Source organism: Salvelinus namaycush, chromosome 40, assembly GCF_016432855.1.
Source record: "Salvelinus namaycush isolate Seneca chromosome 40, SaNama_1.0, whole genome shotgun sequence".
NCBI classification, from domain to species: domain Eukaryota; kingdom Metazoa; phylum Chordata; class Actinopteri; order Salmoniformes; family Salmonidae; genus Salvelinus; species Salvelinus namaycush.
The window spans coordinates 12,073,223-12,100,353 of record NC_052346.1 but is presented as its reverse complement, the minus strand read 5'-3'; the positions used below and the strand labels follow the sequence as shown (position 1 = coordinate 12,100,353).

General features: G+C 44.6%; 3 protein-coding genes and 1 pseudogene across 3 annotated transcripts; all 4 read right to left on the bottom strand.

The window, feature by feature from the left end:
• Positions 1 to 211: 211 nt before the first annotated feature.
• On the bottom strand, positions 212 to 4,735 carry LOC120033220 (2-oxoglutarate receptor 1-like). Its single transcript, XM_038979502.1, has 4 exons — positions 4,547 to 4,735; positions 3,423 to 3,451; positions 2,284 to 3,267; positions 212 to 416 (listed from the first exon to the last, which is right to left on the bottom strand). The coding sequence occupies exons 1-4, from the start codon at positions 4,733 to 4,735 to the stop codon at positions 212 to 214; spliced, it is 1,407 nt and encodes a 468-aa protein (XP_038835430.1).
• A 6,313-nt stretch (positions 4,736 to 11,048) lies between these two features.
• On the bottom strand, positions 11,049 to 12,095 carry LOC120033219 (2-oxoglutarate receptor 1-like). Its single transcript, XM_038979501.1, has one exon. It carries the CDS (start codon positions 12,093 to 12,095, stop codon positions 11,049 to 11,051), a length of 1,047 nt encoding a protein of 348 aa, XP_038835429.1.
• A 4,374-nt stretch (positions 12,096 to 16,469) lies between these two features.
• Positions 16,470 to 25,629, bottom strand: LOC120033218 (annotated as a pseudogene).
• LOC120033515 (kelch-like protein 41b) lies at positions 21,109 to 25,607 on the bottom strand. Its single transcript, XM_038979886.1, has 6 exons — positions 24,291 to 25,607; positions 23,908 to 24,065; positions 23,672 to 23,779; positions 22,623 to 22,808; positions 22,294 to 22,440; positions 21,109 to 21,537 (listed from the first exon to the last, which is right to left on the bottom strand). Exons 1-6 carry the CDS (start codon positions 25,398 to 25,400, stop codon positions 21,426 to 21,428), a joined length of 1,821 nt encoding a protein of 606 aa, XP_038835814.1. The 5' UTR covers positions 25,401 to 25,607; the 3' UTR covers positions 21,109 to 21,425.
• Positions 25,630 to 27,131: the final 1,502 nt, after the last annotated feature.

Genomic DNA, 27,131 nt, shown 5'->3' with positions numbered 1-27,131 from the left:
ATCAGTGACCTCTGCGGGGACCACCTCCTTGTTGTCATTCTGGATGATGGTGAAGCCCCCCACGGCGTACAGGGCCCCCTCACTGCTCAGCAGGTTCACTGAGCTCCTCTCCTGGGGAAAGTCTGTGAACGTCTCCCATCTGTGAAAGAAGGTCATTAGGGATAGCATCAGGGGGACTCTTTATAATTAAGGCCATCCTGACTCAAGATGACTAATAACGTTTACCCTCCTCCTTTGTTCCAAAGTCGTAGACTTCAGATGCAGCAGTGAGGCCTTCCTCATTGACTCCACCGGCCACCACAATCTTTCCGTTGTAAACGACAGCTCCGAACATGGCTCTGGCTGTCTTCATGGCAGTCAGCTCCCTCCACTCTGACTGCTTGTGGTTGTATACAAACATCTTGTTCAGGGCTTTGCTGCACGGGAGAATGATAGACAGGGTTGTCAGATCTCAGGAAATGTCCTTCTGGCAACAGTATAGAAAGACTGTGATGGATTTACAGTTACGGTTTGGATTCAATAAATCAGACAACATGTATTACAATACGTGCTCACATGCTGTTGAGGGGAGGACAACTCATGGTAATGGCTGGAATGGAGTTAATGGAATGGTATCAAACACATCAAAGACATGGTTTCCATGTGCTTGATACCATTCCATTGACTCCATTCCAGCCATTATTATGAGCCATCCTCCCCTTAGCAGCCTCCACTGCTCACATGTGACCCAAAGAATACATTATTTTCACTACGGTCACGTTTGAATAACTGTTTACTTAACCATGTGTAGTTCCATAATGAAAATAATGACTTCTACACTAGCTCAATGGTCTGACATGCTTAGGTCTTAGAATGTTAGACTACAAACAGCTGCAGCTCACACCATATCTTTAGCACGACGCACGCACGCACACACACACACACACACACACACACACACACACACACACACACACACACACACACACACACACACACACACACACACACACACACACACACACACACACACACACACACACACACACACACACACACACACACACACACACACAAACTTGATTTTCTATTGTCGAGGGGACCTAAAAATGTATTTCCATTAAAAATCTTATCTTCCCTACATAAGGAGCTTTTCAACAATGTTTACTGGAACGGGAGAGGAAGAGATTGAAAGGTTGACAAGAAACAATAGCCAATAATCAATTGCAGCTAGAGACAGGAGGAACTTGTTACACGCATAGGCCTACTCATTTATATTCATATTGAAGTTTCCATCCTAGCCTATCACTCGTCTTTATTGTTCTCATTGTGTTATGGTAGCAAGATACTACACAGAGGTCTTTTTTACTGTCAGAGTTCACTCAAGTGTTTCTTTGCGTTAGATACTTGCTTTCAGCTTTGAATCTGAAGTGAGGTCTGGGCTCCCACAAGGTAGGGTGGACAGTAGACATTACCAGCCGTTGATGTGGGATTCAAATATTACAGCCTCAAATAAACATTTAAGCACCACTAATCTGACACTAGTTTGTTAGCTATTTGATACTATCAAATGATGAAATGAGTTGAAATGAAATTGGATGAATAATGTATTATAGTAAATAGTTTCAGAGGATCAGCAGGATCATAGAGTTTATTGTCAGTTTCCTTATTAGGAAGTGGTTATGTGATTCTCCATTATGTAAGATGTAAAACAGACGTCACTTAATAGCAGGAAATCTTTCTGCCCAGCCACTCCTTTTCGCCCTTAGCCAACCTGTTCCTTGTTCCTAGACTCTAATTTTATTGTTGCTTGCGTTAAGAAATACATACCTGAGAGAGTGCCAACACTGGGTATAGAAGTGAAAACATTTGGTGTCTGATACATGTTGACATGTTTCTGGTCCTGGGTCAAGTGTATCATGTTCTTGTTTCTCTAAAGTCATGCCAGAACAATGCATCAAATACCCACCGAGCTCTGAGACGGATGTTGGATTGTTAAATGTTGATTGTTAAACGTTTATTTATAATGAACTGATATGGCAATATCAATTAGACTATATAGTAGATATAAAGTCACTCTTTACAAGTATCTAATATATTTATAGAAACCACATCAATATTGTAAACCTCATATTGGCATATAATAAAATCTGATAAAAGGTTTTCTATTTACAGGATCACAGTACAGTATATACAATATTGTAGGACAATATATTGCCATGATAGTAATGTCCACACAGAATGAAACAGAACACTGTATTATATCTCATGTCCTTATTTCATGCCATATCCTTGGCTGCTGGCCTTTTGGCTGAAGCTGTGTTACTGGGCTTACTGACGACAGCCAGGCTGAGTTTGAGGTGAGTCCTGAACTTGGTCCACCAGGGGCCCCAGGGGAACACACTGAGGAAGGCCTGCTGGAACTTGTCCCCGGCCAGGGTGTACAGAACCAGGTTAAAGAAGGTGTTGAGCCCCGCTACGGGCCTGGACAGGATATAAGCGGTGTGGACCCAGTGCACCAGCATACATGACGACTCAGGCTTCCTCCTGGTGTCTACTCTTAGGATCCTCAGGACGTGGTACGGCAGGAAGCATACCACGAACACCACCAGGATCAGTACGTTGAAGCGGCGTGCCCGTACCCGGCAAGGGTTGTGGGGCCCCTTGGCTAGTTCACGGACCACACCGGCGTAACACACCACCACCACCACCAGGGGCAGCAGGTAGCCCAGCACGGTCAGCAGCCAACCGTACCACCACAGGACAGCCGGGTCGCCGCTAGCAAAGTCCAAACACTGGGTCTTGTTGTCTTTAGTCTCCATGGTGATCATGGTGAGCATGGGCACGATCTCTGCCACGGCTATAGCCCAGACCGCAGCGCACGCCAAGATACCCCACCTCTTCTGCTGCACGTGCGCCGCCCTCAGAGGATGCGCCGCCACGACATATCGAAACACAGCCAAACAGGTGAGAAACAGTATACTACCATATAGGTTAAAGTGGAACCCGAAACGTAGAAAGCGACACATGAAGTCGCCCAGGGTCCAGGATTCACCGTTGGTGTAGTAGTAGACCATGAAAGGCAGACTCAGAACATACAGAAGATCCGTCAATGCCAGGTTGAACATGATGATAATGCTGGACTTCCAGGGTCGTAGCTTGGCCAGGTAGATGGCGATGGAGGTGACGTTACCCAGCAGCCCCACAACGAAAATGACACTGTACATGACTGGCAGGTAGTAGTGTTTCATCAGGCTGTCCACGCTGGTGCAGTTATCGTCGGATTTGTTCCCGCCGTAGATGGCGCTAGACATGACCGTGATGTGAGTGTTGTTATTGGCCTAGAAGAGGAACCCAAGTAGAGACAGACAGTTATATAATTATATACAATACCAGTCAAAAGTTTGGACACACCTACTCATTCAAGGGTTTTTACTATTTTCCACATTGTAGAGTATAGTGAAGACATCAACACTATTAATTAACACATGGAATCATTTGCACACTCTTGACATTTTCTCAACTAGCTTCATGAGGTAGTCACCTGGAATGCATTTCAGGTGTGCCTTATTAAAAGTTAATTTGTGGTATTTCTTTCCTTCTTAATGCGTTTGAGCCAAACAGTTGTGTGTGACAAGGTAGAGGTGGTAAACAGAAGATAGCCCTATTTGGCAAAAGACAGAGTACAAGTTAATGTCAAGAACACCTCAAAAAGGCAAAGAGAAACGACAGTCCATCATTACTTAAAGAAATGAAGGTCATTCAATCGGAAAATGTCAAGAACTTTTAAGGTTTCTTCAAGTGCAGTCGCAAAAACTATTAAACACTATGATGAAACTGACTCTCATGACGACCGCCACAGGAAAGGAAGACCCAGAGTTACCTCTGCTGCAGAGGATAAGTTCATTATTTACCAGCTTCAGAAATTGCAGCCCAAATAAATACTTCAAAGAGTTCAAGTAACAGATACATTTCAACGTCAACTGTTCAGAGGAGACTGCGTGAATCAGGACTTCACGGTCAAATATCTGCAAAGAAACCACTACTAAAGGACACCAATAAGAAGAAGAGACTTACTTGGGCCAAGAAACACAAGCAATGAACATTAGACCGGTGGAAATTTGTCCTTTGGTCTGATGAGTCCACATTTGAGATTTATTTTTCCAACCCCGTGTCTTTGTGAGACGCAGAAAAGGTGAACGGATGACCTCAGCATGTATTTCTCCCACCGTGAAGCTTTGCCGGTGACACTGTCTGTGATTTATTTAGAATTCAAGGCACACTTAAAAATTTGATGAAACTATCCAGGACTGTAGAACCCACCAACAGTAACTATCACTGCTTTTAGGCCTACTTCTACCACAGTCAAAACTATTACTACTACTATTACTACTACTAATACTGATTCTGCTACTACTACTGCTACTACTACTAGTAATGCTACTGCTGCTACTACTACTACTACTGCTACTACTACTACTACAACTACTACTACAGAAACAGCAAATGGTATTGTTACGGTGAATGATATTAAAATGTGTAACAAGTTCTTAAACTGATTTATCACCAAAGAAAATGCTACATACTTGTTTGTTCCAAAGTCGTAGACTTCAGATGCAGCAGTGAGGCCTTCCTCATTGACTCCACCGGCCACCACAATCTTTCCGTTGTAAATGACAGCTCCGAACATGGCTCTGGCTGTCTTCATGGCAGCCAGCTCGCTCCACTCTGACTGCTTGTGGTTGTATACAAACATCTTGTTCAGGGCTTTGCTGCACGGGAGAATGATAGACAGGGTTGTCAGATCTCAGGAATTGTCCTTCTGGCAACAGTATAGAAAGACTGTGATGGATTTACAGTTACGGTTTGGATTCAATAAATCAGACAACATGTATTACAATACGTGCTCACATGCAGTGGAGGCTGTTGAGGGGAGGACGACTCATAGTAATGGCTGGAATGGAGTTAATGGAATGGTACCAAACACATCAAAGACATGGTTTCCATGTGTTTGATGTCATTCCATTGACTCCATTCCAGCCATTGTTATGAGCCATCCTCCCCTCAACAGCCTCCACTGCTCACATGTGACCCAAAGAATAGATTATTTTCACTACAGTCACCTTTGAATAACTGTTTACTTAACCATGTGCAGTTCCATAATGAAAATAATGACTTCCACACTAGCTCTATGGTCTAGCATGCTCAGATCTTAGAATGATCGACTACAAACAGCTGCAGCTCACACCATATCTTTAGCACGACACGCTCACGCACGCATGAACACACACACACACACACACACACACACACACACACACACACACACACACACACACACACACACACACACACACACACACACACACACACACACACACACACACACACACACACACACACCATCACACACATACACGAAAACTTCATTTTCTGTTGTCAAGGGGACCTAAAAATGTATTTCCATTCAAAATCTTATCTTCCCTAAATAAGGAGCTTTTCAACAATGTTTACTGGAACGGTAGAGGAAGAGATTGAAAGGTTGACAAGAAACAATAGCCAATAATCAATTGCAGCTAGAAACAGGAGGAACTTGTTACACGCATAAGGCCTACTCATTTATATTCATATTCAAGTTTCCATCCTAGCCTATCACTCGTCTTTATTGTTCTCATTGTGTTATGGTAGCAAGATACTATACAGAGGTCTTTTTTACTGTCAGAGAATTCACTCAAGTGTTTCTTTGCGTTAGATACTTGCTTTCAGCTTTGAATCTGAAGTGAGGTCTGGGCTCCCACAAGGTAGGGTGGACAGTGGACATTACCACCCTTTGATGTGGGACTCAAATAGTACAGCCTCAAATAAACATTTAAGCACCACTAATCTGACACTAGTTTGTTAGCTATTTGATACTATCAAATGATGAAATGAGTTGAAATTAAATTGGATGAATAATGTATTATAGTAAATAGCCTTCAGAGGAAAAGCAGGATTATACAGTTTACTATCAGTTTACCTCTCCTGTCTGGTAAACTACCTCTCTTATCGCCACTCAATGCCTAGGTTTACCCCCACTGTACCCGCACCCTGCCATAGCCCTGTCTGTACGTTATGCCCTGAATCTATCCTACCACGCCCAGAAATCTGCTCCTTTTATTCTCTGTCCAAAACGCACTAGACAACCAGTTTTGGTAGCCTTTAGCCGTACCCTCATCCTACTCCTCCTCTGTTCCTCGGGTGATGTGGAGATTAACCCAGGCCCTGCGTGTCCCCAGGTGCTCTCATTTGTTGACTTCTGTAACCTTAAAAGCCTTGGTTATGTGCATGTTAACATCAGAAGCCTCCTCCCGAAGTTTGTTTTACTCACTGCTTTAGCACACTCCGCCAACCCTGATGTCCTTGCCGTGTCTGAATCCTTGCTTAGGAAGGCCACCAAAAATTCTGAGATTTCCATCCCCAACTACAACATTTTCTGTCAAGATAGAACTGCCAAAAGGGGAGGAGATGCCATCTACTGCAGAGATAGCCTGCAAAGTTCTGTCATACTTTCCAGGTCTATGCCCAAACAGTTCGAGCTTCTAATTTTAAAAATGAATCTCTCCAGAAATAAGTCTCTCACTGTTGCCTCCTGTTACAGACCCCCCTCAGCTCCCAGCTCTCACCCATCTGTCTTCAGAGTTGGTTCTGTTACGTGACATAAACTGGGATATGCTTAACACCCCTACAATCTAAGCTAGATGCCCTCAATCACACACAAATTATCAAGGAACCCATCAGGTACAACCCTAAATCCGTAAACATGGGCACCCTCATAGATATTATCCTGACCAACTTGCCCTCCAAATACACCTCTTCTGTTATCAATCAGGATCTCAGCGATCACTGCCCCATTGCCTGCATCCGCTATGGGTCCAGAGTCAAACGACCATCCCTCATCACTGTCAAACGCTCCCGAAAACACTTCTACTAGCAGGCCTTTCTAATCGACCTGGCCCGGGTATCCTGGAAGGATATTGACCTCATCCCGTCAGTAGAGGATGCCTGGTTGTTCTTTAAAAGTAATTTCCTCACCATCTTAAATAAGCATGCCCCTTTCAAAAAATATAGAACTAAGAACAGATATAGCCCTTGTTTCACTCCAGACCTGACTGCCCTCGACCAGCGCAAACATTTCCTGTGGCGGACTGCACTAGCATCGAATAGTCCCCGCGTTATGCAACTTTTCAGGGAAGTCAGAAACCAATACACACAGTCAGGAAAGCAAAGGCTAGCAAAGGCTAGCTTTTTTTTCATTTTTTGTTTTTTTCAAATATAAATATAAATTTTGGGACACTGTAAAGTCCATGGAGAACAAGAGCACCTCCTCCCAGCTGCCCACTGCACTGTAGCTAGGAAACACTGTCACCACTGACAAATCCACGATAATCGTGAATTTCAATAAGCATTTCTCTACGGCTGGCCATGCTTTCCTCCTGGCTACCCCTTCCCCGGCCGACAGCTCCGCACCCCCCGCAGCTACTTGCCCAAGCCTCCCCAGCTTTTCCTTCACCCAAATCCAGATAGCTGATGTTCTGAAAGAGCTGCAAAACCTGGACCCATACAAATCAGCTGGGCTAGACAATCTGGACCCTGTCTTTCTAAAATTATCCACCGCCATTGTTGCAAACCCTATAACCAGTCTGATCAACCTCTCTTTCGTATCGTCCGAGATCCCTAAAGATTGAAAAGCTGCCGCGGTCATCCCCCTCTTCAAAGGGGGTGACACTCTAGACCCAAACTGTTACAGACCTATATCCATCCTGCCCTGCCTTTTGAAAGTCTTTGAAAGCCAAGTTAATAATCAGATCACTGACCATTTCGAATCCCACCGTACCTTCTCCGCTGTGCAATCCGGTTTCCGAGCTGGTCACAGGTGCACCTCAGCCGCCATCGATAAAAGACAGTACTGTGCAGCCGTCTTCATCGACCTGGCCAAGGCTTTCGACTTTGTCAATCACTATCTGTAAACTCTCCTTCCAGACTCATATTAAACATCTCCAATCCAAAATCAAATCAAGAATCGGCTTTCTATTTTGCAACAAACCCTCCTTCACTCACGCCGCCAAACTTACCTTAGTAAAACTGACTATCCTACCGATCCTCGACTTCGGCGATGTCATCTACAAAATAGCTTCCAATACTCTACTCAGCAAACTAGATGCAGTTTATCATAGTGCCATCCGTTTTGTTACTAAAACACCTTATACCACCCACCACTGCGACCTGTATGCTCTAGTCGGCTGGCCCTCGCTACATATTCATCGCCAGACCCACCGGCTCCAGGTCATCTATAAGTCCATGCTAGGTAAAGCTCCGCCTTATCTCAGTTCACTGGTCAAGATAACAACACCCACCCGTAGCACGCGCTCCAGCAGGTATATGTCACTGATCATCCCAAAAGCCAACACCTCATTTGGCCGCCTTTCCTTCCAGTTCTCTGCTGCCTGTGACTGGAACGAATTGCAAAAATCGCTGAAGTTGGAGACTTTTATTTCCCTCACCAACTTTAAACATCTGCTATCTGAGCAGCTAACTGATCGCTGCAGCTGTACATAGTCCATCTGTAAACAGCCCACCAAATTTACCTACCTCATCCCCTTACTGTTTTTAGTTATTTACTTTTCTGCTCTTTTGCACACCAGTATCTCTACTTGCACATGATCATCTGATGATTTATCACTCCAGTATTAATCTGCTAAATTGTAATTATTCGCTCCTATGGCCTATTTATTGCCTACCTCCTCATGCCTTTTGCACACAATGTATATAGACTAATTTTTTTACCCCTACTGTGTTATTGACTTGTTTATTGTTTACTCCATGTGTAACTCTGTGTTGTTGTCTGTTCACACTGCTATTGTTTATCTTGGCCAGGTCGCAGTTGTAAATGAGAACTTGTTCTCAGCAAGCCTACCTGGTTAAATAAAGGTGAAATAAAAAATAAAAAATAAAATTCTTATCGGCAGACTCAACAGCTTTTTTTTCTCAAATTACTGCCTCGCCTTGTTCACCAACTACTTCTCCGATAGAGTTCAGTATGTCAAATCGGAGGGCCTGTTGTCCGGACCTCTGGCAGTCTCTATGGGGTACCACTGGGTTCAATTCTCGGGCCGACTCTTTTCTCTGTACATATCAATGATGTCGCTCTTGCTGCGGGTGATTCCCTGATCCACCTCTACACAGACAACACCATTCTGTATACGTCTGGCCCTTCTTTGGACACTGTGTTAACAAACCTCCAAATGAGCTTCAATGCCATACAACACTTCTTCCGTGGCCTCCAACTGCTCTTAAACACTAGTAAAACTAAATGCATGCTTTTCAACCGATCACTGCCCACACCCACCCGCCCGACTAGCATCACTACTCTGCACGGTTCTGACTTCTGATGTGGACAGCTACAAATACCTAGGTGTCTGGCTAGACTGTAAACTCTCCTTCCAGACTCATATTAAACATCTCCAATCCAAAATTAAATCTAGAATCGGCTTCCTATTTCGCAACAAAGCCTCCTTCACTCACGCCGCCAAACATACCCTCGTACAACTGACTATCCTACCGATCATCGACTTCGGGAGTGTCATTTACAAAATAGCCTCCAACACTCTACTCAGCAAACTGGATGCAGCCTATCATAGTGACATCCGTTTTGTCACCAAAGCCCCATATACCACCCACCATTGCGACCTGTATGCTCTCATTGGCTGGCCCTCACTGCATATTCTTCACCAGACCCACTGGCTCCAGATCATCTATACGTCTTTGCTAGGTAAAGCTCCGCCTTATCTCAGCTCACTGGTCAATATAACAACACCCACCCGTAGCACGCGCTCCAGCAGGTATATCTCAATGGTCATCCCCAAAGCCAACACCTTCTTTGTCCGCCTTTCCTTCCAGTTCTCTGCTGCCAATGACTGGAACGAATTGCAAAAAACGCTGAAGTTGGAGACTTATATCTCCCTCACTAACTTTAAACATCAGCTATCTGAGCAGCTAACCGGTCGCTGCTGCTGTACACAGCCCATCTGTAAATAGCCCATCCAATCTACCTACCTCATCCCCATATGGTTTTTATTTACTTTGCTGCTCTTTTGCACACCAGTATCACTACTTACACACCATCATCTGCTCATCATCATCTGATCATCTATCACTCCAGTGTTAATTTGCTAAATTGTAATTACTTCGCTATAAATGGTCTATTTATTGCCTAACCTCCTCACGCCATTTGCACAGACTGTATATAGACTTTCTTGCTGTTGTGTTATTGACTGTACGTTTGTTTATTCCATGTGTTACTCTGTGTTGTTGTTTGTGTCGCACTGCTTTGATTTATCTTGGCCAGGTCACAGTTGTAAAAAATAACTTGTTCTCAACTGGCCTACCTGGTTAAATAAAGGTGAAATAAATAAATAGAATAAATTAAAATCAGTTTCCTTATTAGGAAGTGGTTCTGTGATTCGCCATAATGTCAGATGTGAAACAGACGTCACATAACAGCAGGAAATCTTTCTGCCCAGCCACTCCTTTCCCCCCAGCCAATGTGTTCCTTATTCCAAGACTCTAATTCCATTGTTGCTTGCGTTAAGTAGGTGAGAAATACATACCTGAGAGAGTGCCAACACTGGGTATAGAATTGAAAACATTTGGTGTCTGAATCATGTTGACATGTTTCTGGTCCTGGGTCAAGTGTATGATGTTCTTGTTTCTCTCAAGTCATGTCAGAACAATGCATCAAATACCCACCGAGCTCACAGAGATGGATATTGGATTGTAAATGTTGATTATTAAACATTTATTTATAATGAAGTGATATGGCAATATCAATTAGACTATATAGTAGATATAAAGTCACTCAATACAAGTATATAATATATTTATAGAAATTGGCATAATAGAATCTGATAAAAGCTTTTCTATTTACAGGATCACAGTACAGTATATACAATATTGTAGGACAATATATTGCCATGATAGTAATGTCCACACAGAATGAAACAGAACACTGTATTATATCTCATGTCCTTATTTCATGCCATATCCATGGCTGCTGTCCTTTCGGCTGAAGATGTGTTACTGGGCTTACTGACGACAGCCAGGCTGAGTTTGAGGTGAGTCCTGACCTTGGTCCACCAGGGGCCACAGGGGAACACACTGAGGAAGGCCTGCTGGAACTTGTCCCCGGCCAGGGTGTACAGAGCCAGGTTAAAGAAGGTGTTGAGCCCCGCTACGGGCCTGGACAGGATATAAGCGGCGTGGACCCAGTGCACCAGCATACATGACGACTCAGGCTTCCTCCTGGTGTCTACTCTTAGGATCCTCAGGATGTGGTACAGCAGGAAGCATACCACGAACACCACCAGGATCAGTACAGTGAGGCGACGTGCCCGTCCCCGGCAAGGGCTGTGAGTGTGGGGCCCCTTGGCTAGTTCTCGGACCACACCGGCGTAACACACCACCACCACCACCAGGGGCAGCAGGTAGCCCAGCAGGGTCAGCAGCCAACCGTACCACCACAGGACAGCCGGGTCGTTGCTAGCAAAGTCCAAACAGTGGGTCTTATTGTTTTTCTTCTCCATGGTGATCATGGTGAGCATGGGCACGATCTCCGCTGCGGCTATAGCCCAGACCGCGGCGCACGCCAAGATACCCCACCTCTTCTGCTGCACCTGCGCCGCCCTCAGAGGATGCGCCACCACGACATATCGAAACACAGCCAAACAGGTGAGAAACAGTATACTACCATATAGGTTCAAGTGGAACCCGAAACGCAGAAAACGACACATGAAGTCGCCCAGGGTCCAGGATTCACCATTGATGTAGTAGTAGACCATGAATGGCAGACTCAGAACATACAGAAGATCCGTCAACGCCAGGTTGAACATGATGATACTGCTGGACTTCCAGGGTCGTAGCTTGGCCAGGTAGATGGCGATGGAGGTGACGTTACCCAGCAGCCCCACAACGAAAATGACACTGTACATGACGGGCAGGTAGTAGTGTTTCATCAGGCTGTCCACGCTGGTGCAGTTATCGTTGGATTTGTTCCCGCCGTAGATGGCGCTAGACATGACCATGATGTGATTGTTATTATAGGCCTAGAAGAGGAACCTAAGTCGAGACAGAGAGTTATATAATTATATACAATACAAGTCAAAAGTTTGGACACACCTACTCATTCAAGGGTTTTTCTTTATTTTCACTTTTTTCTACATTGTAGAACAATAGTGAAGACATCAAAACTATGAAATAGCACGTATGGGATAATGTAGTAACCAAAAAAGTGTTAAACAAATCAAAACATATTTCATATTTGAGATTCTTCAAAGTTGCCACCCTTTGCCTTGATGACAGCTTTGCACACTCTTGGCATTCTTTCAACTAGCTTCATGAGGTAGTCACCTGGAATGCATTTCAGGTGTGACATATTAATTTCCTTCTTAATGCGTTTGAGCCAAACAATTGTGTCGTGACAAGGTAGGTGTGGTAAGAAGATATCCATATTTGTCAAAAGACCAAGTCCATGTTATGTCAAGAAAAGCTCTAAAAGGCAAAGAGAAATGACAGTCCTTTATTACTTTAAGAAAGGAATGTCAGTCAATCGGAAAATGTCAAGATCTTTTAAAGTTTCTTCAAGTGCAGTCGCAAAAGCCATCAAGCGCTATGATGAAACTGGTTCTCATGAGGACCGCCACAGGAAAGGAAGACCCAGAGTTACCTCTGCTGCAGAGGACAAGTTCATTAGAGTTACCAGCCTCAGAAATTGCAGCCCAAATAAATACTTCAAAGAGTTCAACAGACACATCTCAACTTCAACTGTTCAGAGGAGACTGCGTGAATCAGGACTTCATGGTCAAATATCTGCAAAGAAACCACTACTAAAGGAGACCAATAAGACGAAAAGATTTGCTTGGGCCGAGAAACACGAGCAATGGACATTAGACTAGTGGAAATCTGTCCTTTGGTCTGATGAGTCCAAATTTGAGATTTATCGTTCCAAACCCGTGTCTTTGTCAGATGCAGAGTAGGTGAACGGATGATCTCCGCATGTATGGTTCCCACCGTGAAGCATGGAGGAGGAGGTGTGATGGTATTTAGAATTCAAGGCACACTTAAAAATTTGATGAAACTCTTCAGGACTGTAGAACCCACCAACAGTAACTCAGGTGACTAAAAGCCCTGTCCGCCTCAGGCGACCACTGCAAGCGTACCGGGCCCCCTTTCAGCAGTGAGTTAATGGGAGCCGCTACCTGACCAAAATCCCGGATAAACCTCCGGCAGTAGTTGGGAAACTCTAAGAACCACTGCACCTCCTTTACCGTGGTGGGAGTCGGCCAATTACGCACGGCTGAAATGCGGTCACTCTCCATCTCCACCCCTGAGGTGGAAATACGATACCCTAGGAAGGAGACGGACTGCTGGAAGAACAGACATTTCTCAGCCTTGACGTACAGGTTATGCTCCAACAGGTGACCAAGCACCCTGCGCACCAGGGACACATGCTCGGCGCATGTAGCGGAGTATATCAAAATGTCATCAATATACACCACTACACCCTGCCCGTGCAGGTCCCTGAAAATCTTGTCTACAAAGGCTTGGAAGACTGATGGAGCATTCATCAACCCGTACGGCATGACGAGGTACTCATAGTGCCCTGAGGTGGTACTGAAAGCCATCTTCCACTCGTCTCCCTCCCGGATACGCACCAGGTTGTAAGCGCTCCTGAGAACTAGTTTGGTGAAGAAGTGCGCCCCGTGCATTGACTCAATCGCTGTGGCTATGAGCGGGTAACTGTACCTTACCGCGATCTGGTTCAGACCTCGATAGTCAATACACGGGTGCAGACCTCCCTCCTTCTTCACAAAAAATAAACTCTAGGAGGCGGGTGAAGTGGGGGACCGAATGTACCCCTGACGCAGGGATTCAGAGACAAATGATTCCATAGCCTCCGTCTCCGCCTGTGAGAGGGGATACATGTGACTCCTGGGAAGTGCAGCGTCTACCAGGAGATTTATTGCACAATCGCCCCGTCGATGGGGTGGTAATTGAGTCGCCTTCTTTTTGGAGAAGGTGAGAGCCAAATCGGCATATTCAGGGGGAATGCGTACGGTGGAGACCTGGTCTGGACTCTCCACCGTAGTAGCACCAACGGAAACCCCTAAACACCTCCCCGAGCACTCTCGCGACCACCCCGTGAGAGCACTCTGTGGCCAAGATACAGTGGGGTTATGACAAGCTAACCAGTGTAGGCCTAGCACCACGGGAAACGCAGGAGAGTCAATGAGGAAGAGACTAATTATCTCCTAGTGATCCCCTGCGTCACCATGCCCAGAGGAGCGGTGACCTCCCTAATCAACCCTGACCCTAATGGTCGACTATCTAAGGCATGAAAGGGGAAGGGCACAGCCACGGGAACAATGGGGATCCCTAAACTATGGGGGAACGCTCTATCAATAAAATTCCCAGATGCGCCTGAATCGACGAGCGCCTTATGCTGGGAATGCGGGGAAAACTCAGGGAAAGTGACATACACAAACATATGGTGCCGGCTCACCTGGGGTAACACCAGAGCGCCCTGCCTGCTGCCTCGATACCTAGAGGAACCAACCCGGCACCGACCGGCAGTGTGACCTCTGCGGCCACAGATGGTGCACGAGCTGGAATCCCCTCCGGTCTCCCTGCGCACCGCCCCTCCCAGCTCCATGGGTATCGGAGAGGGGGTGCGTGGGGATGGAACCAACAGACCCCGATCTGAACATCCACAGGTAGCCAGCAGGTTGTCCAGCCGGATGGACAGGTCCACCAGCTGGTCGAACATGAGGATGGTGTCTCTGCAGGCCAACTCCCGACGGACGTCCTCACGCAGACTGCAGCGATAATGGTCGATCAGGGCCCTGTCGTTCCATCCCGTGCCGGCAGCCAGGGCTCGAATCTCCAGGGCGAACTCCTGTGCGCTCCTCGTCCCCTGCCTCAGATGAAAGAGGCGCTCACTCGCCGCTCTACCCTCGGGCGGGTGGTCGAAGACTGCCCGGAAGCGGCGGGTGAACTCCTCAAATTGGTCCAACGCCGCATCTCCCTCTCTCCACACGGCGTTGGCCCACACCAGGGCTTTCCCGGTGAGGCACGAGACGAGGACGGACACCCTCTCACGGCCCGAAGGAGCCGGGTGGACGGTTGCCAGGTACAAGTCCACGGTCCGGTTCCACAGAAGCGGAAGGATGAGCGTAGGGAGCGGTGGCTACGTCCCGAACCGGAGCCGCCACCGAGGGTAGATGCCCACCCGGACCCTCCCCTATATGTTCAGATTTGCGGCCAGGAGTCCGCACCTTTGGGGGGGGGTACTGTCACACCCTGACCTTAGAGAGCCGTTTTATTTCTCTATTTGGTTAGGTTAGGGTGTGATTTGGGGTGGGCATTCTATGTTGTCTATTTCTTTGTTTTTGGCCGAGTATGGTTCCCAATCAGAGGCAGCTGTCTATCGTTGTCTCTGATTGGGAATCATACTTAGGCAGCCCTTTTTCCCACTTTCTGTTGTGGGATCTTGTTTTTGTTAGTTGCTGTGTTAGCGCTACAATACTTTACGTGTTGTTTATCTTTGTTTTTTTTGGTGTTCATTTTAATAAATTCAAAATGTACGCCTACCACGCTGCACCTTGGTCTCATTCAGACGACAGCCGTAACAGCACGTTTGTTTATTCCATGTGTAACTCTGTGTTGTTGTTTGTGTTGCACTGCTTTGCTTTATCTTGGCCAGGTCACAGTTGTAAAAAATTACTTGTTCTCAACTGGCCTACCTGGTTAAATAAACGTGAAATAAAAAAATAGAATAAATAAAAATCAGTTTTATTATTAGAAAGTGGTTCTGTGATTCGCCATAATATCAGATGTGAAACAGATGTCACATAACAGCAGGACATCTTTCTGCCCAGCCACTCCTTTCCCCACAGCCAATATGTTCCTTATTCCAAGACTCTCATTTCAAAGTTGCTTGTGTTAAGTAGGTGAGAAATACATACCTGAGAGAGTGCCAACACTGGGTATAGAATTGAAAACATTTGTTGTCTGAATCATGTTGACATGTTTCTGGTCCTGGGCCAAGTGTATGATGTTCTTGTTTCTCTCAAGTCATGCCAGAACAATGCATCAAATACCCACCAAGCTCTGAGACGGATATTGGATTGTTAAACGTTTATTTATAATAAAGTGATATGGCAATATCAATTAGACTATACAGTAGATATAAAGTCACTCTTTACAAGTATGTAATATTTTTATAGAAACCACATCAATGTTGTAAACCTCATATTGGCGTATAATAAAATCTAATAAAAGCTTTTCTATTTACAGGATCACAGTACAGTATATACAATATTGTAGGACAATATATTGCCATGATAGTAATGTCCAAACAGAATGACACAGAACACTGTATTATATCTCATGTCCTTATTTCATGCCATATCCTTGGCTGCTGGCCTTTTGGCTGAAGCTGTGTTACTGGGCTTACTGACGACAGCCAGGCTGAGTTTGAGGTGAGTCCTGAACTTGGTCCACCAGGGGCCCCAGGGGAACACACTGAGGAAGGCCTGCTGGAACTTGTCCCCAGCCAGGGTGTACAGAGCCAGGTTAAAGAAGGTGTTGAGCCCCGCTACGGGCCTGGACAGGATATAAGCGGCGTGGACCCAGTGCACCAACATACATGACGACTCAGGCTTCCTCCTGGTGTCTACTCTTAGGATCCTCAGGACGTGGTACGGCAGGAAGCATACCACGAACACCACCAGGATCAGTACAGTGAGGCGGTGTGCCCGTCCCCGGCAAGGGCTGTGGTTGTGGGGCCCCTTGGCTAGTTCACGGACGATATAACACATAACACACCACCACCACCAGGGGCAGCAGGTAGCCTAGCATGGTCAGCAGCCAACCATACCACCACAGGACAGCCGGGTCACTGCTAGCAGAGTCCAAACAGTGTGTCTTGTTGTTTTTCTTCTCCATGGTGATCATGGTGAGCATGGACACGATCTCTGTCACGGCTATAGCCCAGACCGCGGCGCACGCCAAGATACCCCACCTCTTCTGCTGCACCTGCGCCGCCCTCAGAGGACGCGCCGCCACGACATATCGAAACACAGCCAAACAGGTGAGAAACAGTATACTACCATATAGGTTAAAGTGGAACCCGAAACACAGAAAGCGACACATGAAGTCACCCAGGGTCCAGGATTCACCGTTGGTGTAGTAGTAGACCATGAAAGGCAGACTCAGAATATACAGAAGATCTGTCAACGCCAGGTTGAACATGATGATACTGCTGGACTTCCAGGGTCGTAGCTTGGTCAGGTAGATGGCGATGGAGGTGACGTTACCCAGCAGCCCCACAATGAAAATGACACTGTACATGACATACAGGTAGTAGCGTTTCATCAGGCTGTCCACGTTGGTGCAGTTATCGTTGGATTTGCTCCCGCCGTAGATGGCGCTAGACATGACCGTGATGTGATTGTTGTTATAGGCCTAGAAGAGACACCTAAGTAGAGACAGAGAGTTATATAATTATATACAAGTCAAAAGTTGAGACACACCTACTCATTCAAGGGTTTTTCTTTATTTGTACTATTGTCTACACTGTAGAATAATAGTGAAGACATCAAAACTATGAAATAGCACATATGGAATCAAGTAGTAACCAAAAAAGTGTTAAAGAAATCAAAATATATTTTATTAAGTAGCTACACTTTGATTTGATGACAGCTTTGCACACTCCTGGCATTCTTTCAAATAGTTTCATGAGGTGTGCCTTGTTAAAAGTTAATTTGTGGAATTTTTTTCCTTCTTAATGCGTTTGAGCCAAACAGTTGTTTTGTGACAAGGTGGGTGTGGTAAAAAGATAGCCCTATTTGGTAAAAGACCAAGTCTATATTGTGTCAAGAACAGTTCAAAAAGGCAAAGAGAAACGACAGTCCATCATTACTTTAGGATATGAAGGTCAGTCAATTGGAAAATGTCAAAAACGTTTAAAGTTTCTTCAAGTGCAGTCGCAAAAACCATCAAGTGATATGATGAAACTGGCTCTCACAAGGACCGCCACAGGAAAGGAAGACCCAGAGTTACCTTTGCTGCAGAGGAAAAGTTCATTAGAGTTACTAGCCTTAGAAATTGTAGCCCAAATTAATGCTTCATGGACTTCAAGTAACAGACAAATCTCAACATCATCTGTTCAGAGGAGACTGCATGAATCAGGACTTCATGGTCAAATATCTGCAAAGAAACCACTACTAAAGGACACCAATAACAAGAAGAGACTTGTATGGGCCAAGAAACACGAGCAATGGACATTAGACCGTTGGAAATCTGTCCTTTGGTCTGATGAGTCCAAATTTGAGGTTTATGGTTCCAACCGCTGTGTCTTTGTGGGATGCAGAGTAGGTGAACGGATGATCTCCGCATGTATGGTTCCCACCGTGAAGCATGGAGGAGGAGGTGTGATGGTGTGGGGGTGCTTTGCTGGTGACACTGTGATTTATTTTACAATTTAATGCACACTTAAAAATTTGATAAAAATCTGCAGGACTGTAGAACCCACCAACAGTAACTGTCACTGCTTTTAGGCCTACTTCTACCACAGTCAACACTATTACTACTACTAATACTGCTTCTGCTACTACTATTACTACTTCTACTGCTACTTTTACTAGTAGTACTGCTACTACTACCACTATTACTACTACTAATACTGCTACAACTACTACTACTACTGCTACTTCTACTACTGTTACTACTACTTCTACTACTGCTACTACTTCTACTACTATTACTGCTTCTGCTACTACTATTACATCTGCTACTACTACTAGTAGCACTGCTACCACTATTACTACTACTAATACTGCTACAACTACTACTACCACTGCTACTACTACTACTTCTACTACTACCACTATTACTACTACAACAACTATTTCTAAAACAGTCACTTACCCTCACCTTTTCAACACCAACCTCTAACAATTTCAACTTCTAAACTTATTCTACCAATACTAATTAAAATTAAAACATTTAGTTCCCTCTCCTCTCATTATCACAAAAGGTGTGAGACAGTCTCAGGTTTGTTTGGCAGCTTACACAAACAAAAAAATCTACACCATGCCAGTGGAAAGTTTACACCTCAGGTCTGATTATTCCTTCTCATCTTGTTCCTTACTTTTTTACTCTGCACTTCATGTATTCTTCCTTTCAGAAAATACTGTAACATGTGCAGCCACCTAGTAAGTATGATCACCGCTAGACTAGAATAAAGAAAAATCATCCTTAGAATTTCTTTTATACACATTGAGTCATAACCCCGTTTATACCTGGTTCTAACATGCGTCATTTGTCCTGGTCTTGTCCACATTCGGATTGGGCCCACATTTTTAGACAGGTGTGGACGATTAAAATACACATTGTGATCTGTCAGTGATCAGATCTTCCTGACCACCTCCGGAGGTAGTCAGGGACCCAGAGTATTTGGATATTATCATTCAAGTATAAACCGATCTGGATGGTCAATTAATTTAAATCATCACTATACCGGTCTCTAAAATCATTGACGGTATCACCATGTCTTAAAATAAATAAATACATATTATTTTGAAAGAAATTGTCAAATACTCTGCATACTGGGAGGCACTAGGGAATCTGGTCACAATGCAGACACAGTTGAAGGATAGGAGACACATTTTAATACCGTGTGTAGATGCAACGGCTACAATGTGGGCACAATCAGAATGTGGATAAGATCAGGACAAAAGACGTATGTTAGCACCAGGTATAAACAAGGCTAGAGTACAGTTAGGGATATGGAAACTTACAGTCAGTCAGTCAGTCAGTCAGTGCTGTTCCCTCAGTCATCGATATCCTGTCTGAGACTTTCCTCCTCCTCTCTCTTAAACATCAGCCACATCTAGTCCCTCCTTTCAGCTACTTTAACCTCGTACAGCACTGTGTGGCCCCCACTACAGGAAAACACAAGCATGTCACGCACTGTGCCTTTGTTGGGCGTTACCCCATTGACTTCTGCATAGAACCCGTATTCACAAAGAATTCAGATCCTATTTCAGCTGTATTTGACATGAAACTATTAAAAATATACGAGAAGTACAATACTACTTCCTCTTCACTATGGGTACAGTACATCATTCCTGTGCAGCAGTTATATAAAGGGAGGAATAGCGTGGAGTACATTGAGCTGCGTTATTCCCCCTCAGTGCTAGTGGTTCAGTGGCTTAGTGTTACTGTACTGTACTATGATGTCACATGTCCTGCATTTGGCATCAGCCTGCAGGTTGATATGCTTGATACATGTTGATGACAGACATTAGTGAACTAGAAATGGATGCCGGTGAAAACGGTCAAAAGCTGTGGGGGTTATAAGTATTTAGTAATGTTACAGTGCAAGTTCAATTCACACACTTATCAAGAGTACATCCCTGTCATCTCTACTGCCTCTGATCTGGTGGACTCACGAAACAGAAATGCTTTGTTTGTCAATTATTTCTGAGTGTTGGAGAGTGCCACTGGCTATCCGTAAATAACAAAGAAAGAGGATTGTGCCTTCTGGTTTGCTTAATATAAGGAATTTGAAATTATATACACTTTTGATACTTAAGTATTTTTAAAAACAAATACTTTTAGACTTTTTCTAAAATAGTATTTTACTTGGGTGACTTTCAATTTTACTTGCTTCATTTTCTATTAAGGTAAGACAATAGGGTAATTTTTCCATAATTTTTGGTTACGGAGATTAACCTACTGTATGTCAAACCTACTGTGGAAATCTACTGGTACCTATAGTGTTGGTATGACACATACTGTGGTGTACATAGTATATGCATAATGCAGGACAGTTGTTTAGACCGGCCAATGAGTTGGTGTTTACCCTGTTTGTTTTTACTCTACCAACCGGCTCACACCTATATTTAATTTCCTTATTTACCATATCTCGACCTGAATCTAGTTCTAGAAAAACATGTGTGCTATGGACAGACAGATGTTTAAACTAAACTAAACTTACTCCAAATTAAAATCAACCATAACAGGAGTTTTTGAACAAATGTTTATTTTACAAAAAAAGCTAGCTAAATACACGTTGTGGGTAACTCGATAGTGAGGGAAACTAATATACTGATGCAGTCTTCACTGACGCAAAGTAGATGTTGTTATTATTGTACAGAATATCACTTTCTGACCATAAAGTGACAAAAAGAATCTCTCAACACAATCAACCAATAAGAGTCCACATTTGAGTTGTCATGTGACGGTGACACCCCCTCTATTACTGAAATGGAAAGACTACCCAGAGAAGATGGTGGTAATCCAGGGCAGACAGAGGGCATCATGGGGAATCATGATGGCGCAGCGAGGGTCTAGAGTTTGGGCATCTTGGCAGCATTGAGGCGCATGGATACACAGGAGGAGCCAGCGGCATAACGCATCTCCCTCAGCATCCCGCTCCATTCCTTCTTGTCCTCCTCGTACCTAACACAGGGAAAACGAATATACAGTGATGAGGAACAAACAAAGACGTAGTTGATTGTTTGTACAGTACCACTGTAATGGGTGCGTACTGGCGGCAGAGAAATCAGGCGCAGGAGAGCAAAGTCTTTGGCGCTCTGCCAAATTAAAAAGCGGTTGTTTACGAAAATGATCCGTGCGTCAAGAAGTTAATAATAAAAACAACCGGAATCAGAACAAACAATAAATGGGTATAAAACCCGTCGCACACCAGAATAAACGTGCACATGCACTTACAATAAACAATTCCGGACAATGACATGGGGGGAACAGAGGGTTAAATACACAACATGTAATGATGGAATTGAAACCAGGTGTGTGGGAATACAAGACAAAACAAATGGAAAACGAACGCCGCCCGAACAAGGAGAGGAACCAACTTCGGCAGAAGTCGTGACAACCACTGACCAAGTAGGGCCCTCTCATTCCTTTTTCATTCAGCTTTACCTTTATTTCTTATCATACATTTATATAACAAATTATTATAATTGAACTAAGATGAATATGTTCTACTTTTTTGTCCACAGGAATGGAAATGTAAGCCATCTAAAATAACAAACCCACATCAAACAGAGCTGAACAAGGTGAACTTGTGTTATCTCACTTAGTTACTGTCTAGGTTTTAGCATAATGGGCTAACACAGTCCTGTGGCATGCATGAAGACGACCTGGGTTCAAATCCTGGTTGATGACATAATAACATTAAAAGAGGGGTCTTACTGCCAAACATCAGTGACCTCTGCGGGGACCACCTCCTTGTTGTCATTCTGGATAATGGTGAAGCCCCCCACGGCGTACAGGGCCCCCTCATTGCTCAGCAGGTTCACTGAGCTCCTCTCCTGGGGAAAGTCTGTGAATGTCTCCCATCTGTGAAAGAAGGTCATTAGGGATAGCATCAGGGGGACTCTTTATAATTAAGGCCATCCTGACTCAAGATAACTAATAACGTTTACCCTCCAGAAACAGCAAATGGTATTATTATGGTGAATGATATTAAAAGGTGTAACAAGTTCTTAAACTGTTTTATCACCAAAGAAAATTCTACATACTTGTTTGTTCCAAAGTCGTAGACTTCAGATGCAGCAGTGAGGCCTTCCTCATTGACTCCACCGGCCACCACAATCTTTCCGTTGTGAACGACGGCTCCGAACATGGCTCTGGCTGTCTTCATGGCAGCCAGCTCCCTCCACTCTGACTGCTTGTGGTTGTATACAAACATCTTGTTCAGGGCTTTGCTGCGCAGGAGAATGATAGACAGGGTTGTCAGATCTCAGGAATTGTCCTTCTGGCAACAGTATAGAAAGACTGTGATGGATTTACAGTTACGGTTTGGATTCAATAAATCAGACAAAATGTATTACAATACGTGCTCACATGCAGTGGAGGCTGTTGAGGGGAGGACGACTCATAGTAATGGCTGGAATGGAGTTAATGGAATGGTACCAAACACATCAAAGACATGGTTTCCATGTGTTTGATGTCATTCCATTGACTCCATTCCAGCCATTGTTATGAGCCATCCTCCCCTCAGCAGCCTCCACTGCTCACATGTGACCCATAGAATAGATTATTTTCACTACGGTCACGTTTGAATAACTGTTTACTTAACCATGTGTAGTTCCATAATGAAAATAATGACTCCTACACTAGCTCTATGGTCTGACATGCTTAGGTCTTAGAATGATAGACTACAAACAGCTGCAACACCATATCTTTAGCAAACAGACATGTACACACACACACATACACACTTAATTTTCTATCATCGTGGCGACCTAAATTGATATTCATTCAAAATCCTATTTTCTCTAATCCTACCCTAAACCCCTAAACCTAATTGTAACCCAAACCCTAAACATAACCCCTAAGCTTAAAATAACCGTTGACATTTCCCATTAATTTTCCTTGTTTTACTATCCTTGTGTGGACTTTGGGGGAATTCAGGTCCCGACAAGGATAGAAGAACAAGACCACACACACACACACACACACACACACACACACACACACACACACACACACACACACACACACACACACACACACACACACACACACACACACACACACACACACACACACACACACACACACACACTTGTCATCAGTCTTTCCTCCAATGCAGTACACCAGGCCCTTATGGGAGACCACAGAATGGCCGTGGATCTTCAGGGGAAGCTTTTTGGTCTCACTCCACTTCATCTTCCTGGGGAAAGCCATCACAGAACAGGAGGGTCAAAACACACACTTGAAATGGTAGAGAGAAGCGCTGAGAAGTCCGATATCTTTCTACTGTACTGAGTGAACTAGTCATATTGAATCTAATCCACTCACTGGACATCATAGCACATCACAGAGTCTAAACACTCGTTGCTCTGGAGGTCTTTTCCAGCAATAGCAAACAGCAGGTTCTCGCACTCTCCCATGTTGAAAAGAGCTCTAGGGGAAGGCATGGGGGGCAGAGCTACCCAGTCAGCTGCAAGAGTGTCCAACTGAAATACACAGGGTTGGATGAATGAATGACTGATTGAATGACTGCACTCATCTATTATGAATAAGAGTTATGAATAAAAACAGTTTATTCTAACATCAAACAAAGACTTTGTCGATGTAACTTAGTGAGCTAACGTAGATTCTGAAAGGCAAATATTACCAATAGAAGATTTGAAACCATCAAAAGAAGTGACCAAAACTCTAAATGAACAATAATTGGTTACCTGATAAAAGTAGCACTGTAGGGGAGCGTCCTTGTCCTCCTCGTCCACAAACAGTCCTCCGATGAGGTAGAGCTGGTTCTTCTGTGATGCCAGGCTGACGTGGTTCCGGGGGATCTGTTCCGACATGGCCGCCAGGAAACACTCGTTCTCGTTGACGTCGTACGCCACCGCTGCCGTGTCGTTGATCATCAGGATCAGGTCGCGGACGTACATGCCGTGGCGACGGTTATCGTTTAGGAAACCTGGGAAAACATCCTCTGCCTCGCCACCCTCGCCATCCGCCCCCTTATCCCCAGCTACCTTGTCTTTCTTCTCTGGGAGTTTCCCCTGGAACGCGTCTTTGATAATCTGGACCTTCTTCAGAAGTTCCGGGTCGGCCTTGATGATTTCGTCTGTCTCCACTTTGTCGTGGAAGTACTTCTCAGGCATGAGGCGGAAGCGGATGCACTCGAAGGCGTCACCCAGTACCTGGACACGTTTGTCTTTGTCGTTGCGGACCCATTTCATGAGGGCTTCGAACACCATCTCCTCTTTCTCCACATTGAGCGAGTCGCCACCGATGACAGCGAACAGTTCATGAGCGGCCAGCTGGAGGAGCTCCTCGTCTTTAGAGAGGATATCAAAGCGGTCTGCGATGTAGTCACGGGCAGACACCGCCAACCTGGGCACGTTGAGGACCAGACCCATCCTGAAGATTGCCAAACAGTTGGTCACGGATAGCTTCTTCTGAAGATAGTTAACACACACGGTGAAGACTGAAGGAATCTGGAAACGATTGGCTACGGCAAATATGTCCTGCACATTTTCGTCGGTGAGATCGATCTCGGCCGAGTACAGATACGTGATGATCATGTCCAAGATGGCTGGATTGACATCGTCCAGGACCACCTCCTTGGTGGCCTCCACCTCCTTGCCGTCCTTGGAGAAGAAGATCTCTCTGAAGTATGGGCTGCAGGCAGCCATGATGAGTTTATGGCAGGGGAAGCTCCGATCACCCACTTTCAGAGTGCAGTCCACAAACTTGTTCTCGTTCAGCAGCTCCTTGAGGCCATCCTGGAGCAAGGTGCTCTGGAAGAGGCGCAGCTCCTCCTTCATGGCTTTGGGGTCCATGGTGTGGGGAAAAATTGGTGGCTTGCAGAGGGAAAGAAATGATGGCCACAGGTCCTCTTGGTACCCAGTCCAGGCTAGAAAAGGCTGAGCAGAGAAAAGGTTCCCAGCCTGAATCCCCCACTGCCTACTGCAATTTAATCCTATCCCCTCTAAATATAGCCGCCTGCCTGCCTGCCTCAGTCGGTAGGAATCTCAGCTCTGCCAAATCTGAATGCGGAGACAGACTCATACAGCTGTCACAGACTGAAAGAAGCAACTGGGGTGTTCCGGGCTATAGTCCACTACCATGATTCAGCCTCAACACTGTCATTGGTTTAGTAGTGGCTAAAGAGGGATAATGCGGTCAAAGCTAATGGTTATTAACCTAATATTGGTTGTTTTGACCAGTGGCTCCACCCTGTATCTCAGTAGCTTTAAATAATTTCAAAGGATGTTTCATGTTCTTTCATTCGTTCATTCCCATTCATTCATTTCCAAACAGCCACACAAGCTACTGTAATGCCTCTCAATTAAACTATTTAAAGTGGATTCTTGGATAATATGTCCCTATTTTGTTTGAATTTAGCCCTAAGACTGACAAGGCTTGAATTCTACTGAGGATGGTTGAGCAGCAGCAGCTGGCCTCTCCACCTATCAACACTCCTCATTTTCCCTTCATTGTTCTGTGGGTCATAGGACTGCTGACAGGGGGCGAGGCCTTCAACTTCAAGCCCTGAAAATAGCCACTTTGTCCTGAATTACACTGTACTATCAGAGTAGGCTTTAATCTCTGTAAAATTCAGGTGACTACAGATAAAATATATAGCAGGTAAACTTAGCTTGATTCTAAGTCAAAGTGTTTGGAGTTGGGTGGCAGTGTGGACCCGTAGTTGAGGACACTAAAGATAGACCATTTGGACAGGAGTGTCTCACACGTAATATAAATATAGTGTAGTGCACAGACCAGTGTCACCTCGCCAATATTAGAAATGGATACCTATGGATTGCTGTGGCTACAGGAAGAGGTTCCTAAGTTGATAGAAAGTGAGATTTAGAGAATACTTTCAAAGTACATTCATCTTGTTAGTATTGATGAAAATATGAAGTGGTTTAGTTAAATTCACAGACGTTTATTTACTCTCTATGAAAAGTCATTTTCTCAGAGCATGATACATTTGTAGATAGACACTATCCATATTACTAGGACAAGTTCCACAAATGGTTGACATCTCATTACGGTCTCTCAATCAAATAGATTGTCGTTTTAACTATGACCATTTCTTCTGACAATGTAAGTGTGATCTCTGTCAAACTTGATTGAATTTGCAACATGTGCACATATTATATTGTTAAGTTCTATAGGCGTTATCAAGTGAGCTACCACTGGAACAGCTGGGGGTCCCTGATGAGAGAATTGAGAACCACTGACGGATTCAGTCAACCGTTCTCAATTGACACAAGGCCATTCGTGAGTCTTTCACAAGACACTGCACTGGCCATAGACAATATTTAATAGCATAACACAACAGATTACATAAACTGGAATGACACTCACTCAAAAAGAGCTGTGAGCAAACCGCGCACCGGAATATTCTAATGAGCTGGCGCGCCTACATTTGAATTATCACTAAAAAGAGCAAAGAACCCTTTTGTGAACTGTAAAGAACCATTGAAGAGCTCAGTGTTTGAGTCATTATGGTTACACATAGAACCATCATCTTTCCCAAAGAACCCTTGATGAACCCTCGTTTC